We start from the raw sequence: 20,376 nt of genomic DNA, 5'->3' as shown, positions 1-20,376 counted from the left end.
TACTTTCTGGTTCTTTTTTAATAATAAGTATTTATTGGCTATGTTTTTAAAATAAATGAATAGATATATACACCTTTCTGTGTGGTGGATGCATGTATGTAGATTTAAATTAACCAAATGAGTAAATGAAATTTTGATTAAAAAAGAAGAATGGTACAGTAAAGGAAAGCTCAGAGACCAAAGGAAAGAAGAAATGGAAGAAGGGAAGGAAGGAAGGGAGGGAGGGAGAGAGGGTGGAAGGAAGGAAGGAAGAAAGGGAGGGAGAGAGGTAGACAGGGTGGAAGGAAGGAAGGAAAGAAATAAGAGGGTGGAAGGAAGGAAGGAAGAAAGGGAGGGAGGGAGAGAGGGAGACAGGGTGGAAAGAAGGAAGGAAGGAAAGAAATAAGAAAGGGAGGAAAGAAGGAAGGGAGGGAGGGAGGGAGGGAGGCAGAAAGGGAAAAGGAAAAGGTTTAAGGAATTAGGATGTTTTGTCTGGAGGAGACAAAGCCAGTTGGATAATTTATTCAAGTCAGATGCCTTGTCCCATGTATGGCATAGAGTGAGACTCCATATTTGTGTTGAATGGATAACAACAAATTAAGGGAGGTTATATTGATGGAGGCACTAGGTGTTCTTGGTGCCTGCAGAAGGCTGGGTAAGCGCTTCATATTCAGGAAGGAGAGATTTTGTACATATAAGGAAGAACTTCTCCATCAGCAGGCTGAGAGAAATAGAGACAGTCTGAAGTGAAGGTTCTGGCTGGGAGAGCCTCAGAAGAGAGCAGCCATGTATCTTAAGAGAGTTTGGACCATCCACTCACCTAGATGCCAGCCCAGATCATCTCCCAGGGCCCCTCCCAGGCCCCTCAGTGAACCGAGGGCACAAGTCCTGATAACATTCAGGGAATCAGAAAATGGAAAGCACCTGACAGTCCAATCCTCTCCTTTTACCCCGGAGGAGGCAGACACCTACATTGGCGAGGTATTCTGACTCCTGTGGGCGAGGCCAGGAATGAGAGATGAGAAACCAGAGCAGCCGAATGAGAGAAGGTTACCAGGGAGGGCTCTGGAAATCCTAAACTTTAATGTCCCCAAAGCTATTTGGTCTTCCTAGAACCCTATGCTTCCCATCACTGAGCCACGCCCCCCCCCAAATCATGCACCCTTCAAACTGCTTTTCTCCATCTACACAAATCTCAAGAGCCTGTCTTGGGAACAACATAGGCCATGGGGCTTCATAGCCTAGTGTTATCGCTTGTCAGCCATGTGACTCTAAACAAGTGAAACTTAATATCTCTGGGCTTCATTTTCTTCAACTGTAAAATATGGGCAATCATGGTGCCTCCTTGCAGAGGTGGTTGTGGGGTATAAATAAGGTAAGGCATGTGGAAAGTTTAACACAGTGCCTGAGACATAGTAAGAATAAGACATGTTTGGGGATTGTTATCAAGCAATCAGTGAGCATTTATTAAATGCTTTGTATGGTGCTGATTATTCTGAAAGACAGAAACCAAGATATCCATGACCAAAGTCAAGTAGAAAATTGAGAGCAAATGTTCCTTCAGTACCAAATAAACCATTCTAAAGTCACAATTCTCTTCTTTGCCTGGTAGAGCACAGTCTCTTTTGGTCTCAGCCCCATGGAAGGAGCACTCCCTTAGGATAAGACCCTTGGATTGAGCCCTGCATGAAGACACAAAATTGTTCATCTCTATCTTTGAGTGACACTTAGTGTCAGTATTCCAAGAGTCCTTAATTAGTTAAGCACTGTTCCTGCCCATCAGGCAATCCAAAAGCTAACCCAGGGACTACTCAATCGTTCCCCACTAGAAATGCCAGTGAAGCTCAGAGAGGAGCATGGCACTGGTGTCCAGCCACACCGCTCTGCTCATGCCCAACTGTCAGAATTCTCTGGGAGAGATTCCCTGCCTTGTTTCCTAGGCATCAAGATGCTAGCCAGCAGTTAGGAGGGTAGGATTAAACAGGGACCCTGTATACTGCTGATGTCGACATCAGTGGGTCTCAAAGGGCAACAAGCCCTACCTTTTCTTTTTTTTTTCATTTCAATGTAATTATAGATTCACACAGAGTTCTAGGAACTAATACAAAGGAGTTCTGATTCCCCTCTTGCATAATGCATACAGTTTCACAACCAGGAAATCGACAATGATGCAATCCACCAATCTTACTCAGATGACGCCATTTTACATGCACTCGTGTGTGTGTTTAGTTTTGTGCCATTTTATCACAGATATAGATTCATGTAAACTCTGACAGTTGAGAGACAGAACAGTTCCTCCCTCTGCACCCCTGGGCCACCACCAATCTGTTCTTCATCTCCATAATGTTGTCATTTCAAGAATGTTAGATAAATGGCATCATACAGTATGTAACCTTTTGAGATTGGCTTTTTTTTCCTCAGCATAATTATTCCTTTGAAATCCATCCAAGTTGTTGAGTGTATCAACAGTTTGTTCCTTTTTGTTGCTAAGTAGTCGTCCATGACATGGACGTACCACAGTGTCTTTACCCACTCACCTGGTGAAGTATATTTTGGTTGTTTCCGGTTTGGGGCTGTTAGAAATAAGGCTGCTTTGAACATTCACATACTGTTTTTGTGTGAACATATATTTTATTTCCCTGGGATAAATGCCCAAGAGTACAATTGCAGGGTGTATGGTAAGCAATTATGTAGTTTTGCTTTAAAAAAACCTGTTATACTGTTTTCCAGAGTGGGTGAACAATTTTTCATATCCCCCAGTAATGTACGAGTGATGTGTTATCACTATTTTTCATTTTAACCATTCTGATAGATGTGTAAGTGATATCTAGTTGTGGTTTTAATTTGCATTTCCCTGGTGGCTAAGGAAAATGAGTATCTTCTCATGTGCTTACTTGCCATCTGTGTATCTTCTTCAGTGAAATGTCCGATGTTGTCTTTTTCCCCTGTTCTAATTGGATTGCTTGCTATTTTACTGTTTAGTTCTGAGAGCTCTTTATATATTCTAGAAAGAATTCCTTTGTCAGATATATGGTTTGCAAGTATTTACTTCCAGTCTATAGTTTGCCTTCTCATCTTTTTCACAGGTTCTTCTGAAGAGCAAACATTTTAAATATTGATGAGTTCTAATTTATCAGTTTTTCCTTTTCTGAGTCAAGCTTGTGTGGACCTCTTTGCCCACTCTTAGGAACTCGTGATTTTCTCCTGCATTTTTGTTCTAAAAGTTTTATAGTTTTATATCTTACATTTAGGTCTTTGGTCCAATTGAGTTAATTTTTATATAAGACTTAAAGCAAGGTTTGCTTTTTTTCCTTGTGGATGTCTGAGTGCTCCAGCATCATTTGAACAACCTTTTTTGAAAAGCAATTTGGCAGTATTTATCATGAGCCAAAAGAATGTCCATAGCTTTTTCTCCTGTCACTTCTGGGAATGCACCCTGAGGAAATAATGCAGACACATGACTCAAAGCAGGAAGCTTGGAAAACAGTCACTGTAACATTTTTTATAAAATTGAAAAATTAGAAATAGCCTAAATGCCCAACAATGAGGGATTGGTTAAGGAGGACACACATGAAATAATAGGCAACAATTAAAAATATATTTACTGAATAATTTTTACCCATTCAACAAATATTTATTCAGTGCCCAGAGTGTTGGTGCCAAGGATAACATGGTGAGCAAATCAGACACCCTCTCTCTCTTCTAGAAGCTCGCAGGCTGGAAGTGACAATAGAGAAGATGGTGCTACTGTATAGAAAAATACATTTGGTAAACTAAGGGGAAAACAGGAAACAAAGTTGTAAGCACAAAGTGACTAAAGCAATGTTAAAATAGATGCCTGTGGAAAAGACAAAAAAAAAAATCATCGTTCTTTTAAGATGATTGGGTCAAGGGCATTTATTTTCCTCCTTGACTTCCAAACCGCCGGTAGCAATTGTCTTGTTCTAATAATAACCATGATAAAGAGAAAAGCTCCAATTGAGAACTAGCCTCTTGCCATGAAGGGTGGGGAGTGTCCATCTGAAGAGGGACAGTCACGTCCAACAATCCAAAGGGCACAGGACAGCTCGGTGTTCAGAGCCCAGCTAAGTCATGCGGGATGATCCCGTCAGTCAGCAAGTATCAATGGGGCATCTGCAAGGTGACCTGCCCTCAGAATACATGCTTAAGAACGTAGACAGTCCCTGACTTCTGGAGGCGCCCACAAGAGCTCCGATCTCCGTCTTCCTCGTGTCTGCTCAGTGCTCCACACTTTGCAGCTTCTACGTTACCTCTACAATCCTTTCCACAAACCTAGAAGGTTGTTAAGGAGAGCATAATTATCCCCACTTTTCTGACAACAAGATGCAGACCAGTTGCCCGATGTCCCCCAGATAAGACTGGCAGGGTCAGGGCCAGAGACCTGGCTTTTAGCTCGATGGTTCTCCAAATACCATTTACTCTAGAGTGGTTGTGTTAACAGTGGGCTAAAAGCATGCAAACCATAACTAGAATTTAAGGAGGATACATATGAAATAATAGGATTTAAATTTAAATCCAGTGGATGAGAAAGCTTATGCCTAAGGCAGGGCATGGGCTTCTCCCCCCGGTGGGCTTGGGGCTTAGGAGGTCAAGGTGGCAGGAGGAGTGTGATACGAACACCTGGGCTCACCTCCCCTTCCTCTCCTCAGATGGTGAAGGCAATCCAGGTCCTGAGAATTCACCTGCTGGAATTGGAGAAAGTCAATGAACTCTGCAAGGACTTTTGTAACCGGTACATCACCTGCCTCAAAACCAAGATGCACAGCGATAACTTGCTCAGGAATGACCTCGGGGGACCCTACTCCCCCAATCAGCCCTCCATAAATCTTCACTCACAGGTAACACACAAGGCTGGGTCCTATCTCCTAAGCCAGGTGTAGGAATGTCTGAGGGTCCCCTGGTGGCCTAGGAAAGTAGCTTAGACTCACTGTATACTTTTAGCATGAGGGCCCTCCTCTGATCCACTCCTGTTCATCAGGCAGCACCAGAACTCACCATACTGGGGCATGGCTATTCCTTAGAAAATGACCAAAGTGATTCCTGGCTTCCTGGCCCAAGATATCCTAAGATATGCACGTAAGTGTTGAGATGAGGCAGGGGCAGAGCCGGGAATGGACCCCGACCTCTTAGCCCCGAACACTTCTCGAGAGGGCTTGCTGAGCTCTCTGTGTTCTTGAGAAGGAGGGTTTGGTCCTTCCCTGAATCCTGCCCACCTCATAGATGAGGACAGCTTCCCATGCGACTGCTTCTCCCGCATCAGTTTCTTCCAGTTGCTCACCCTACCCTGGCTCATCTGCCTTCCTAAGGTTCAGGGCCACTGTGGATGTCACCTCCAGTCACCCTCCTCCCAAGAGTCACCCCCACCTTCATCCGGGGAACTGGGGAACGTAGAAATGGCAACTATGTGTTCTGGATGAGAATGGGCTGTTGTCTCCAGGGCGGAATATTTTCCCCAAACCCTACGGAGCTATTTAGAAAGCTGCCTGGTGATACCTTTCCATCAAGCTCACCGACATCTACATAAGCCACAGCTCACCACTTTCTTCCCTCCCACTGAGTTCCTGAGTCTGGGACAGACACAGGGAGGGCCCCAGGAGGCTTACAGTAACCTCTTCTCATGAGACAATCAGGCTTGGGGAAAAGGATAAACTTTCTAAGAATGATGGGTGCTGGAAAAAGTGCCTAAGAAAGGTGATGCCATTTTTATCTCTAAGCTTTAGGGACCAGCACACTTCATCCATCCCTCCAGGTTGTAGAGGCAGGGGAAGGGTCAGGGGGCCTTCTAGAAGGCCAGCCCCACCTTGCACAAATCCAAAGGGATCTCTTTGGGACTCAACAGTGAGTACTGCATGGGACATGAGGCAAGAAGTTTATTTCCTCTTCCCATTGCTTGAAATCACCAACTCACTTTATTACAGATCTAAAAACAGCCGCCCAGGCTTCTGCTTGCTAATACTCTTGAAATAGACTCATTCCTTCAGAGTCTTATTGTACTTTCCCTTATGATCAAAATTAGCAAGAAACTTGCATAAAAGAGGACAATAATTGCTCAACGAGCATCTCGTTTGTAATTTATTAGTTTCTATTATTGTGGGTTACCATGGCGACGCTGTGCAGCCCGGTGACGGGAGAGATGCAAGATAGGAGCTGAGGAGGCTGTGAGGCCTCAGCAAATGGAGATGCACATTTTTATCAGTAATTTTCATGAAAATAATAAGTGAGGAGTTAATGAGATGGAAAGCCATCCTGTGGCTATTGTGAATTTTTTTTAAGTGTTGATCTAATTAGAATGCATCGGTCAGGAAAAGTAATGAGGATTTAGTGCCTCACAGAGATGTGAGGATCATATCAGAAAATTAGCACAAGTCTTTGGAAATAATCAGGTCCTTGGAGAGGCTCTGGATTTCCCCTCCTGGGCTCTCCAAGTCTACCTCGAGGGCTGACACTGGAGCTGTACCAGGGTAGTGGGGGAGGAGTGGAGGGCCAGAGGGCTTAGCAGCCACAGCGGCCCCCTCCAGGTTGGGGTCCTGGGGCAGACAAGGCAGTCTGCTGCAGGCAGGGCCACTGGGGACGCGGGGTTGGCAGAGAAGGATAACACGGGCTCTGGGTGAGCCAGGGCGTGGAGTCGCTGCCTGCAAAAGTCAGTCCTCCTGGGAGATCCCAGCCTTCGGGGCCTCTGAGCTTTGAGGAAAGAGGAGAGAACTTTGATTCCCGTCATTGTAAATATCAGATCTCTGCCTGACAGCCAAGCTGGCCCTGGGGTGGCCACCGCAGAAAGGCTTCTGATCTGCTTAGAAAGAGGAACTCAGACGATCGGGCAAAAACAAAGACAAGCTCGAAAAAGAAGACAAGACACTTGGCAAGGTGTTCCTATTTGGAATTTCTCAAACTTGTCCCTTTCATTGCCTCTGCCTTGCCGCCACCTACTAGGTTCAGACTTCAGTGGGTAAATGAGATAATCAGACACACGCTCCTGCCATGGATTCCTAACCTGCCATGCCTGTCCTCTCTGGCTAGCCCTCAGCCCTACACACACACACACACACACACACACACACACATGCACACACGCACACACACACACGCACACCACAAACACAAACACACCTACACATGCCTCTTCAGCTTCTGCTGCTGGACTTATGGTCCTAAGACTCTGTTCATGTCCTTCTCCTGTTCAAAAGCTCTGATTGTCCTCCGAGTTTTCTCATCCTTTCGCCTGATAGTCAAGGTGCTCCCAGGTCCACATTCTCCCATGCCTGTCTGCTCGGATGACACTTTCACAGCTCTGCAGGACCAAACCCGGCCTCTTCCCAAGGACAGTAACAAGGCTGCTCTCCCCTGGAGGCCTCTCTGAAGCCCCATCCAGAAAGGCCTTTTCTTTCTCCCAACTAAGTGCTGGAACACTGGGGGCCACTTATATATAAATATCCTATGTCACTTTATCTCAGAGTCGCTGGTATAAGTGTTATTCTCTTCTCCTAGATAACAGACGTGTTTTGAGTACAGACAGTATTTTATATACAATTATAACCCATGCCTGGTGGAGGCTAACCCAAGGTCTGATGCGTGGACGGCCAGTAAATATCTGTGTAAAGAAGTAAGACAAGGAGACAGATGGACACAGATCAAGGGAGGCCAGAGGAAGCCAAAGGAGGGAAGGAGAAATCAGAAGAAAGATAAAGCAAAGAAAGACAACTCGAGGGAGGCAGAGGAAGGATGAAGGTCTGGAGGAGAAGGGCCGCAGAGGGAAGGGAAGTGAGGCTGAGAAGACCCCAGGTGGAAAAGAGAGAGACAAGGAATGGCAGCAGCTGAGGGCTGGGGGATGAAGGGACAGGCTGGGCAGGTTCCGGGTCAGTGCGAAGCCAGGTGTGTGGAGGAGGGAGGGTGCGTAGGACACACCACGTGCTGTCCACATTCCCAGGGCAGGCTCCTGTCACTCTCCCTGAGCTGGGGGGTGCGGGGCTGGCTGGGCCTTCCTGGGGAAGGAGAGGCCTCAGCTGCCAAGAGACTTTGGGTGCAGGAGGCTGGCCTGGGGATCAGGGCATGGGGGCCAGTATGGGAGAGAAGAGAGAAAAAGAGTGTCTGGGGCATGTGTGTGTGTGTGTGTGTGTGTGTCGGGGGTGTGCCCGTGGGGGGGTGTGTGTGCACGCGCGCGCACACACACACAATGGTTCACATTCGTCATGGTTCAACCTTAATCCCCCCAGCCTGAAATAGCCGCACTGAGCACCAGCCGGGCCCAGGGAGGGGTGTCTCCCCTCTGGAACAGGATCCTCAGGATCAACATTCCAGGCGCCCGCCAGCTTTGTTGCAAACCGCTGGCTCATGTTTTTCCCCGGGTGCTAATCATTTGGTCTTGTGTTGCAAAGTGGGAGACATTTTTTTTATTCAAATTGGTGTCCCCACCCCACCCCCACCCGCCCCAGATGCCATACTGTGTCCCCATTCAGCTCTATGGCAGTTGGGCACCTTCCCTGCTTGGCCTTCCCTTTCTGAATGTGAGCTCTCTCTTGAGGGTGGCAGGGGGGTAGGGAGTAAGGGAAACGACTTCCACCAAGCCCCAGAGCTGAACCAGGGTTCCCAAGGAATTGGGCCACAGCTAGTTTTTCCCACGTCCCCAGGAAGCCATCCTGCTCCGCCTGCACCTGAAGATATCCAAGCTTCCTCACACCTCTGAGCCCAGGCTTCTTGCAAGGGCAGCCTCCTCGGTAAGGAGGCTCACTCTAGACTCTGACTTCTGTTGGACAGGCTTCTACTGGCCTTTCCTAGAGGGCATAAACCAACTAGAGAGAACCTAACTCCCGCCTTGCTCAAGTATTAATTTGACTTGAGACTCCCCCCTCTTTCTTCATTGGGGCTGGATCTAAGCCGGGGCCCTATCACAGGGCAAATCGGACTGAGCCGAAGTTCTCAGTCACCAAGCATTTGGGGGGCATTGCACCGTGCTAGGTCCTATGAGAGCATGAGTGAATTATCCAAAAGGAGCTCCCAATCTCAGTGTGAGGGAGCTGTGAGTCACACCTGAGGATCTAAGTAAGTTATGTGAACCAATAGAAGGCTCCGGGTCGAGGGAACACTGAGGCAGGCAGGAAAGGAGCAGCCAGAGACAGCGGTCTGCATTGAACAAACCACATGTGTGGCTTCGGGTTACCCCCGTCACTGCTCAGCCCCCTTCCCCCTCCCCCCAGAGAAGGCCTGCACACTCTCATGGCCACAGTCTGTTCCTGCCTGGAGACAGAGTGAGCAAACCTCAGCATGGATTAGATAGGCCAGCAGGAGGATTTTGCCCATTGTGATTGGAGAAGTTGCAGGTTCTCTGGCCTTGGGAGGACTTCCGAGGGGAGAGGGGAGAGGGGGAGGGGGTGGTAGGCTATCTGGGAGCTCCCAAAGTGAGTGCTCCTGGGGTAGAGAGAAGCCTGGGAGAAGGTAAGGAACAGAGACAGCCTTTCAGAATCCCTGGAGAGAAGGAGTTGGTAAAGATGAGGGGTCATTCATTCCGGCCCGTGAATCTGTTCAAGCACAACTGAGCCTGCTGAGTTCCAGGGACCTCAAAGTGGATATGACAGGATCTCTGACCTCCAGATGTAACAAGGGACTATCTTGCAACCAAGTTGGAGGAGTTATGCTTTGAGGCTGGAAAGGATGGCCAATCACCAAAGATGGGAGATGTAATGGGGAACGTAGGTGATGGTGTAAGGGTTGGAAACATGTCAGAGGCAAATTAATTGAGTAGCCCCCCCAGGGCTGCTCCAGGAAGAACTGTGCCACTCCTAAGGAACATTCCTTCTGGGAAGGAGAGAACTGCTCAGGTTTCACTGGCCTGGCAGGAGGGGCGGTCCTCATGGTGTCCTGGCCCCCCGAGCTGGAGGGCTGGGGGCTAGGATGGCGGAAGGGACAGCTTTGATGGCTGTGGTGAGAATGAGGCAGGGTAGCTCCCGGAACTCTACTTCCTGTCGCTGCGGTCTAGGGGTGCCCCCTTTCCATCTCAGTGGTGATCTTGCAGGATCGATCACCTCCCCCTCCTCCCACCAGCCTTAAAACTCCCTGGTCAAATCCAAGTGGATGCTTGGCCACTGGGCAGAACTTCCAGGGGGTGACTGAGGTGACTGTCCCCCACCCCCTTGACCTCCTGCTAATCTAGAGAATGCAAACTCCCTGTAGGTGAGGCTGGAAAGCCTCCAGGGCTGCTCCAGGAAGAACTGGCAGGGAGCGGGGAGACCGTCAACATTTCCCGAACCTCCTCTACATCTCAAACACCGTATCTATTGGGTGCTTTACACATATTACCTTATTTAGTCCTCACAACAAGGCTGCAAGGGGCACATGATTTTCTCCCCCAGGAAAGAGAAGCTCAGAGAAGTTCAGACACTGGCTCAAGTAAGCAGCAGAGACTGAGATAGGTCACTCTGGAGTCTATGTTCTACTTATTATAATAAGTCTTTGGGTTTTTTTGTGTGACACATAGGAAGAACCAGGGGTCCTGGGCCCTGGGTGGGGAGGGGTGACTCCCTTAACCCTGAGCAGCGATTTGGAGACTAGAGAGGAAGAAACCCAGAAACCCGTTGATGGGAAGCAAGACTTTAGACTTGCTAATTGGGAGAAGAAAGGCACAGAGTGAACCCAACTCTGAGATGTGGGGCTTGGCAGAGCAGATAGAACTCTATAGCTCTGCTAACTCTCTAAAAAAAACAGGAAGCGGCCAGTGATTACACCCCTACCTGGGGCAGGTGGACTTGCCTACTGACCTACAGGGAGTTTGCATTCTCTAGATTAGCAGGAGGTCAAGGAGGTGGGGGACAGTCACCTCAGTCACCCCCTGGAAGTTCTGCCCAGTGGCCAAGCATCCACTTGGATTTGACCAGGGAGTTTTAAGGCTGGTGGGAGGAGGGAGAGGTGATCTATCCTGCAAGATCACCACTGAGATGGAAAGGGGGCACCCCTAGACCGCAGCGACAGGAAGTAGAGTTCCGGGAGCTACCCTGCCTCATTCTCACCACAGCCATCAAAGCTGTCCCTTCCACCATCCTAGCCCCCAGCCCTCCAGCTCGGGGGGCCAGGACACCATGAGGACCGCCCCTCCTGCCAGGCCAGTGAAACCTGAGCAGTTCTCTCCTTCCCAGAAGGAATGTTCCTTAGGAGTGGTAGCTGCCCCTTGTCCCCACGGGCCAGAAGTGCCTTTCCCTTGAGACTAAAGTCCCCAGCAGGAGCGGAACAGCAACAGGATTAGGTGGCTTGTTTACATGTGTTGGATTCCCTGAGTTTGGGAGCCCAGCTTTTCCCAGCCAAAGACAGGACTCTGGCCCTGCCAGAATGGAGGGACACTGCCAGGAACAGCGCATCTGGGGACAGGGGCAACCTCCCCACCCATGTAAGACACACACACACACACACACACACACGCACGCACGCTATCCCAGGGCTAAAGCCCAGTCAGGCCATGCGTTTATTGAGCATCTATCATGCACCCAACGCTGTGGTAGGCATTTTAGGGGAATTCAAAGAAAGAACACTCTTTCCCTCAAAATATCTGCAACCAAAGCTAGGGAAAGAAGACACATGCATAAGAAAGAGAACCATTATGCTTTATGTCCAGTATATCAGGCCACTAGGAAGCACTGAAGGAGTCAAGAGCATGGGCCACGGGCATGCCCAGGATGAGTCCGGACCAAGCTTTCCAGCAGAAGTGAGACACCCCAGACAAAGTCCCCACCCATCAGCCCAGGCCAGTTAGCCCACAGACCTGTCCTCCCGGGAGGCTTGGGGAGGTTTGGGGGAGAGCAATCTGTGCTGGTGGATCAGCAGAGACCCCTAGTGGCCTGGAGGTGGATGGCAGACAGCGGGGCCCCAACCAACTCCTACCCCCCCCACCTGCTTACCAACCCCCCCCCCACACACACACACAATAGATCCTAGGGAATGGCATTGGTTTTTCTAAAATCGTCAGTCGGAAGGACCGTTGCAGTGTCATCTAGTTCATGTCCCTTGTTCCACAGGCATCCTAGTAAAATAAACATTCCGGCTATTTCAAAATAACTTAAAGGAAAATTTTTCTATCCATCTTCGCCTTCACTCCTTCCTTTCTTCCTCCCATCAGTTTATTCCGGGAATTTCTTCCTTTGGTGGAAATTCATTTCCCTGGGCAACAGAAGCCCTGTCCCGATTACCAGTGAAGACTGGTGGCTCCAGGGACTGAGCCGGCTCCTCCCGGGCTGACATCAGACCATGAGGTCAGAGCTCATAGCCATAGTCCGTTCCTTCGTGGCACACACCCCCCACCCGAGCACCCTCCGCTTCCAAGCGCGATCCCAGAACCTTTCACTTGTCCTTAGGAAGGCCTTCCTTCTGAACAAATCATCTTTTTTGTTATTGTTGTTCCAAAATGAGATTTGGAGTAAAACTCACCCAGTGACCACCATGGCCGATGGCGCGAGGCAGTGAAGGCTTTGCAGCTGGTCCACGGGGTTTAGGAGGTGCGAGCTCTCAGCCGTTCTAAAGCTGCTCCCCTACCTTGCTCTGCCCACTTCAGAGAGGCTCTCTGCCTCTCTGTGTCTCAGAAAAACAGCACACAAGGATCGTCAGTGGGACAGCGTCTGGGGAGGCCTGTGGAGCCCAGCTTGTGGGTTTCCATCCAAGTCCTGGGTCCCTTGGTCCAGGCCCGGAGATGTCATTCCCAGGAAACTCTAGGGAAGTTTTCAGCTTTAGGACCTTGTCCTACTGGGAAAGCAAATCTTACTACTAGAAAGTAGGAGCCCACACACACCCCAGTTTGGTGGGATGGCTCCACCAGGGAAGCCAGGCTTCCAGCAGTTTTCAGAGGCTTGGGGACGCCACGGCCATTCCTGGTGGGACAAGGCAGAGTTCTTGAGCTAGATAACCAGCTCTGAGCCCCTGGTTCCTGGACAATTGGGGCAGGGATGTGAGACTCTGAATGCTGAAGAATGTCGCTAAAACCTGTTTACATGTGCTTCTCACCTCTTTATGGGCGCTAAGGAGCCTGGAAGGAAACAGCTCTGTTTGGGTCTAGACAGAGCATCATCCACCTGCTTGGGAGTCTGATAAGCCCCAAGAGGAAGCTGTCAAGAAGATAAAAATACTGTGTGCTTAGCCAACATTTTCTCCCCAAGGGGCTTCCACTGCTGCCAAGGTAGCTCCTTCCTCAGAAAAGCCATAGACTGTTCCCAGAGATTCAGAGCCCATCGTCTCTGTAGAGACAAAGGCTCAAGAGAGCTCGACCCACCGCTACCCCTGAAATGGCTGCAGTCAGGTCACAGAGCTCATTCAAGACAGGGTCGCAGCTCCCACTTGCGGGGCTTGGCCGGGGCCCGGGAATGTCTTCGGAGAGGAAGCAGGAATGAAGGGGGCGCGAGGTGAGGACTGACCACCGCGGCTCGGTGTGCAGTCCCAGCTGAATCTCCACTGCTGCTAAGTAAAGAACCCAAACGGCTCTAGGACCTTCTAGGACAGGTTTTTAAATCCTGGCTGTGCAAAACTCAGCTCCCTCATTGAGTGGCTTTAGCCAAAGGAAGTGGAAAGTGATTTATTGGGTGCTTACATGTGCCAGGCTCCCTGCTTACGTGGAGCCGGGATGTCTGACTCCAAAGCACATCTCTCCAAGCGAGCATCAGCACTGCGCTCAGAGCCAAAGGACCTGGGTTCAAGGCACAGCTGTGTGACTCCAGGAAGTCACTTTGGTTCTCTGGACCTCAGTTCCTCTTCAGGCAAATAAAATCATTTCTCCCATAGTAGTGAGGAGATTAAAATGAAATAGCATGGGGGCGCCTGGGTGGCTCAGTTGGTTAAGCGACTGCCTTCGGCTCAGGTCATGATCCTGGAGTCCCGGGATCGAGTCCCGCATCGGGCTCCCTGCTCGGCTGGGAGTCTGCTTCTCCCTCTGACCCTCCTCCCTCTCATGCTCTCTGTCTCTCATTCTCTCTGTCTCAAATAAATAAATAAAATCTTTAAAAAATAAATAAATAAAAAATAAAAAAATAAAATAAAATAAAATGAAATAGCATGGTAAAAGAATGCTAATATTCGATGTGTGTAATAAATAGGTAGTTTCAGAGCCATTGGTCTTTGGAACCAGCCGAGGGCGGTTTTTACAAATACAGATCACAGAGGGTCTGGTTCAATGACCCTGAGACTCTGTCTCTGGAAACACGGCAGGACTCAGGCCGGTGCGTGAAACAGCTCATATTTACAAATGTAGGGGATGGATATTATTTCCCCAGACCTCAGGGAGGCCCAGACTTTCCTTCCGCTTTTTTGCCCAGCTAAGATGGGACTAGCCCTAGCTCTGCCCGTGGTCTCTGCCCGTGAACTTCAATACTCCATTCCTTTGCTGATATAACTTGGCTGCCTCTCGGCATGTCCCAGCCAACGACCCCAGAGTAGGAGAAGGTAGGAAAGAGAAGAGTCTGATCTAATGCATAAATTGCCTTTAGTTACCCAAACCCAGAACCTGGCATGGAGGCCAGCAAGACCACAGGGCAGAGAACCAGCCAGAGTGTGAATAAGCAGATGAAGTATCCAGGCGATAGCTCACCCTTCTGCCTCTGGCTGGCGAAAATGTGTGTTGGTTGAATCCCAAGGCCCACATCTTGTATTTATTTTACTGATTTCGCTTGTGTTTTCCTAACCTTGCTGGATACTTTTTTTCAGGGAAAAGGCAAGTCTGGGGCAACATTTTATGTTTGAAATTCCCAAATGCCTTTCCCCAATGAGGAGTACCATGGCATGAATGATTCCAGACGAGAGATTAGTGAAAAGTCATTTCCATTAGTTTTAGGGTGAAACGCATGGAGGGACGACACCCTCTTCTATTACATTTACCGTCCAGCTTTTGCTTCAGCTTCAAATAACACCAGCATTGGTGTATGTCCTGTGAGAATGGTTGGCGGGGATGTCGGGACGGGGGCAGGGTCAATGTTAGATGGACACAGAGCTGAAAAACAGGCTTTGAGGGCTCCTGGATGTCAGCACTGGGCCAGACACATGTTATAAATGAGACTGAGGCTCCCAGAAGGGCCGGGATTTGCTGATTCCCAAGTCTCTGGTCTTTCCTCTGTACTTCTGGGGTTTGATTGTTTCACCTGTTCACCTTGCCTGCAGTAACTATGTACTGAACCCCTGTGATTCCAGGAGCACCTCGTAGCCCGGTTCTTGGCACAAGGTGGGTGTTCAGTATTTGTGGATGAAGGAGGGCTGTGTTCTAGTCCCATTGCTGCGAACCAGCTGGGGGCCTTGGGTGAGTCACTTGGGTTTCTAAGAAGCCTCAGTTCCTTGTTTGTGCTCAGGGAGTTGGAATATGTGGCTTTTAAGGGCTCTTCCAGTTTTTAGGCTTCGGAAGGGGGGCCTCAATATTAGACTTGAACCGCTTGAGTGGGAAGACCAAGAGTTTGGCTCCAAGAAACTCTAGACCTTCCCTGGAGGCTGAAAGCCCAAGCTTCTCTCCCAGTCCTAAAACGAAAGTCAGTGGTGGTCTATTTTCTTGACTGTTTACCTGTCTAAATTCTTACAGCTCATGCATTATGACGCCAAGCTGTGTTCATGAGAGCGTCAGCCCTAGATGGTCATCAGACAGGTTACTTGGTTCAAGCCCTGTTTTCAGATGAGGCACTGTGGTCGGAGGCGCTCAGGGACCCAGGCCAGTCTCCCAGAGCTCCTTCCATGGCACCTCATTCGCCACCGTTCTTGCTTTCTCCAAATAAAGCCTAGAGACCCCAACCTCTCGCACACCCAATTCCTTCCCCACAATTTCTCCCCGCCCCGAGCAAGCGCTGAACCCCCAGGCAGGGAGAGTTTACTGATGTTTCTTGGAGGCTGCGACCAAGCTCCCTCCCCTTGTGCATGGTATGCAGAGTCCCTTCATATCAGGCCCAAGCACTTCCTGGCCCAGCTGTGACATGGCAATAACGAGGGGACCAGATTGCTAGGAAAAAATGCTCTTCTTATCTGCTTTGACTGCTGCAAAAACAAACTGCAAGGATTGTTTCCTGGGGAAAACAGGGGCTGGCTGGTTGACAGTGTGGGGCAAAGGAGGACTCTGTCTGCAGTGGGATTCTGTGTTGGCAGCCTGGGGAAAAGGAAAGAATAGATGAAATGTGCCAAAGGGTGGCTTGAGGTCGAGGCTCCTATGACATGCCCTTAGAAGGCAGGTTGTAAAGAGGCTAGGGTGGATGTTTTTGTATTATTATTGAACAGCGATTTTAGTGGCCACTGTATGCCAGGCACCTGAATTAGATGCTCAGGATACAAAGATAGAACGTTGGAGGCCACTTTTGTGTGGAGCTGGGTGTAATAAATAATGTGATATAGGTACGTGAGGAAGTGAGGTTCTCGGGGGGAGAGGGTGTCAGGGAAGGCATCTGGAGACATTTCAGTGTGAAGCGTGAAGAGGTGCTAGGCAGATAAAGACTGGTTCTCGGCCCTGGCCACACGTTAAAACCACTTAGGGAGCTTGTAAAACACCAAAGCCCTGGCCACACCCCCAACCAATGGAATTAGAAGAATCGCTGGGGTTAGAACCCAGGCATCAGTATTGGAAATTCCGAAGTGAAGCCGAAGTGGGGACCACTGGTTTATGAGATGATTTGTGTCTCAGGTTTCAGAAGAATGGAATGGCTAAGTGGATAAATATTGTTGGTTGGTTGGTTGGCTGGCTGGCTGGCTGGTTGGTTGGTTGGTTGGTTGGTTGGTTTTTAATATTGAGACTTTGTTCACTGCTTCTGGAAGGCCATGAGAATTGCCTTTCAGATTTGGGTCCTGGGAGGCTCAGGAAAAAGGGAGGAAGGAAGACAGGAAGGGAGAAAGGGAGAGGAGGAGTTTGGGGCTGTGGCTTCTAAGCATTTAGTGACATTGTCACAAACCACGCCTCCCTTACTGCCAGGACCTCCTGCAGAATTCCCCCAATTCCATGTCTGGAGTCTCCAATAACCCCCAGGGGATTGTGGTCCCAGCCTCAGCGCTCCAGCAGGGCAACATCGCCATGACAACCGTCAACTCACAAGTGGTGTCAGGTCGGTGCAGGGGATTATGGGGAACACCCCTGGGAGGAGAAGGGGTGGCCCCAAGGGGATTCCAGGGGGTGGGAGGGCAGGGTACCGTACAAACAATCTTAGGAAATGGGAGGGGTGCCCCCTGCCAAGGAGGGGCTTCCAGTTCAATTTCTTGACTAAAGTGTTCTGTAAGTTTATAGATGGCTAGCACCAAGGCCTGATCGTGGTATTTTGGAACAAATTTGGGTCAAAGTCTCATGAGTCTCTCAAAGACCAAGTAAAGCTGTTGTCCCTGCCCCAAACACTTCCCACCAGAGGCTCTGTTCTCTGGACCCTGTTCCCACCCTGTTCCCACCCCATCACTCCCCAACAGGGGCTTGAGTGCCTCCAGAATAGAAGGTGTTTACATGGGAGTGCCAAGTGAGTTGGAAATCCTGCTTGCCCTCACTCCTACCAACCCCCATGGCAGGGGATCCAAAAACTGGTTGTCTCCTCAGGTGGAGCCTTATACCAGCCAGTTACCATGGTAACCTCCCAGGGTCAGGTGGTCACCCAAGCAATCCCCCAGGGAGCCATCCAGATCCAGAATACACAGGTGAGTGTGCGTGCACAGGCGTGTGCTCATGTGCACGGGGGGGGGTGGACAACCATAACTGTTCTCTCTCTGCTAGGCCCTCTGCACAAGTGACTCACTTAATCCTCGTTATTCCTCTAAGAGGTATCATTACCCCCAGTTTACAGATCGGAAGCTGGGGGTCTGAAAGGCTTTATCAACTCCTGGGATTTCCCTACCCCTCAAGGTTATGTCAAAGGATTCTGCACCTCCTATCCCTGGTCTCTGGCCGGAGCAACTCTGTAGCTCAGTGGGATAGAGCACACACACAGGTTGAGGGAGGAAGAAGATCTGAAGTCAGGCCTGAGATGTGACATTAATTCTGTCATCTTGGATAAGTCACCTGACCTCCCTGAGCCTCAGAGCTCTTATCCACAGAGGGGGGATTAACACCACCTGCCCAGAGCCCTACCAACTTCCAGGGCTGCTGTGAGTGCTAACCACGGTAATGGAGAGGAAGGTGCTTTGCAAACCGTAAACTAACCTAGAAATGCTAATAACTAGTGGATGGTTTCTGGTAAATTTGTCTCTCCTCTACCCTCTGCATGTCCCTGTTTCCTCTGTGTCCTCTCTCATCCCCTTCTCCTCTTCCTCCTTCTTCTCCTTCTCCCTGTCTCCCATTCTCTGAGGGGCTGGTGCAGAGTAAAAGGAAGGGTGACCTCCCCAGGGCCCTACGAATGAGCTGGAAAAGGGGGTTGGCAGCAAGAGCCTGCCGTCACTATGGCAACGGGTCCCTAGCTGCTGGCCCGCCAGGCTGCTGATGCTGATTTTTTCTCCACGTGCCCTGAAGGTTAACCTTGACCTCACCTCCCTCCTGGACAATGAGGATAAGAAGTCCAAGAACAAACGAGGAGTCTTGCCCAAGCATGCCACCAATATAATGCGTTCTTGGCTCTTCCAGCATCTCATGGTGAGTGTGTGTGTATTGGGGGTGTGGAGTGGCCGCGTGGGGTATGAATAACCCCCCAGGTTCCAGACTCTGTGGTCATCCTTGGATCTACAGAGGGCGTGGCCCTGGAGAGAGGCTCTCTGATAGGGATCCCATCTTCCAGAGGCCAAGGCAGAGGAGAGGGACCACGATGGACCCACTTTAGTGGGACCTAAAGCTGGGAGGCTCTCTGGTGCTTGCTGCTGCCATGAAGAAGTGTGACATCAAGTGAGGGAATGAGGACAGACATATTCTGAGGAGAGCTAAGGACTGGGCAAGTGTTTCAGGGACGGGGTGAGGTTCTGTGGGGCCAGGACGGTGGTTGCTGCGGGTGGCCACGCACTCTCCTGCCCTTCTCCCAGGGAAGAAAATGTGGATCCTCAGCCAGGACTCTTCTGTTTCCCAGAGTCCTCACCGCTGGGGTAGCAGCAGATGTGTCCCCTTTCCCCTGTCCCTCCGATCAGAGCAGCCGGATGAGGCACCGGGCTGGGCAGCGGTGGCTGCGACCATCAGGTCTGGAAGAGCAGCCCAGGGAGGAATCTCCTTCCTCACACAACCAGCTCAGCTCTGGTGCAGGACAACTGCCTTCCTGAGCCTCTATGGCCATTTCCGTAAAATGGCGACCAAGCCTCGGGTATAAACATAATGTCTATAAAGAGCCTGCTGTGTGCCCTAACACAATAGCAGTTATGTGCTATGTGCGGGGTTAGCTGCAACAGCCAGGGCTGTGGTTGAATGTCAGGAATGAATTCAAAACTATAATCCCCTAGCATCATCCAAGAGTTGTAGCAGTAAATGAAGGCCAATGGCCATGTCTGGGCCGATTGTGAAGGGTGTGTGTGCATGTGCGTGCACGCGCGCGCATGTGTGTGTGTGTGTGTGTATCCAGGGTGGGAGGTAGATTCTGGAAGCACCAGCAGGCTTCCCGCAGTCTGTGAGGTCTTGGCCTGGCATGGCAGTACCAAGATAGACCCATACGAACAAATACCAAGGGACTGTCTTGTCTTGGCCTGTGAGGAAGAACCAGGAGTAAGGGAAACTCTTTCTTCAGAGGGGATAGAAATCAAATGGATCATGGGAATTAATCAGTTGGCAATCAACAACCCTTTATTTGAAATGGGAGTACCTCCAGAAGCCACGGAGCCTGAGCCTGGGCTGTGGTTCTCCCATACGGGTATCTTAGGGACTCTGGCCCAGAAGCGCTGGGCCCGCACACCCAATGAACAGGAAGACTTGCTCTGTGGTGACCGATGTGGGGCTGGGGCTCTGCCTCTCCGCCCCCAATATGTCCACCCCCCCAGGGTCTTGGGGCTGCCCCAGGGCTTTGCTAAGGAAGCACACTTTGAAAGCACCACCTAGAGAACAACCAGGAACCTAATTTGGAGAGAGGGGGCTGGAAGGCCGAGGGTCAAGGTGAGGGGAAGAGGTCGGAGAGACTCTGAGAGCCTAGTGATGAAGCCCGGGAGCCAGGGCCAGGTCCATCCTCAGGCCTCTTGGGAGCAGCTCTGAATCAGTGGCTGAAGATGGGGGCAGGGATGCCAGACCTCCTGCCTGTTCTGGTTTTCCACACCGCCAGAGAGCCCCAGTGGCCCTGCGAGCCCGGTGTCCCTGCTACAGCTCCCAGCCCAGCCGTGGGAAGAGGGGCTCCCTGGGGAAGGATCTTGTGTGCGCTGGCCCATCACACCCAAGATGGGGACAGGCACTCCTCTCCCCGCCGCGCCCTCCATGGGTCCAGAGCTGGCTCCACCCACTGCAGCACGGTGATGTGTAACCACAGGCTGCAGGTGTGGTAGAAAGCTCATGGGCTCCTGCAGTGGCCAAACCTGAGCTCAGGT

The 20,376-nt window shown here is 50.2% G+C and overlaps 1 protein-coding gene across 13 annotated transcripts in view; it reads left to right on the top strand.

The window, feature by feature from the left end:
- PKNOX2 (PBX/knotted 1 homeobox 2) overlaps nucleotides 1-20,376 on the top strand; it is a 308,095-nt gene that overhangs the window by 268,210 nt on the left and 19,509 nt on the right. For 12 of the 13 annotated variants that reach the window (XM_054512208.2, XM_064577276.1, XM_064577273.1 and 9 more), the window contains 4 exons: nucleotides 4,650-4,838; nucleotides 16,892-17,021; nucleotides 17,498-17,595; nucleotides 18,404-18,523. In XM_054512208.2, the coding sequence (XP_054368183.1) occupies nucleotides 4,650-4,838; nucleotides 16,892-17,021; nucleotides 17,498-17,595; nucleotides 18,404-18,523 (537 nt within the window). The remainder of the gene's footprint in view (nucleotides 1-4,649; nucleotides 4,839-16,891; nucleotides 17,022-17,497; nucleotides 17,596-18,403; nucleotides 18,524-20,376) is intronic. The other variant, XM_054512212.2, reaches the window with a different exon arrangement.

The sequence above is a fragment of the Mirounga angustirostris genome, unplaced genomic scaffold (assembly GCF_029215605.1).
Source record: "Mirounga angustirostris isolate CCGP_5_RB_7025 unplaced genomic scaffold, mMirAng1.0.hap1 SCAF_13, whole genome shotgun sequence".
Lineage (NCBI taxonomy): Eukaryota > Metazoa > Chordata > Mammalia > Carnivora > Phocidae > Mirounga > Mirounga angustirostris.
Note: the sequence above shows the minus strand (reverse complement) of the source record. Positions and strands in the feature narration are given on the sequence as shown.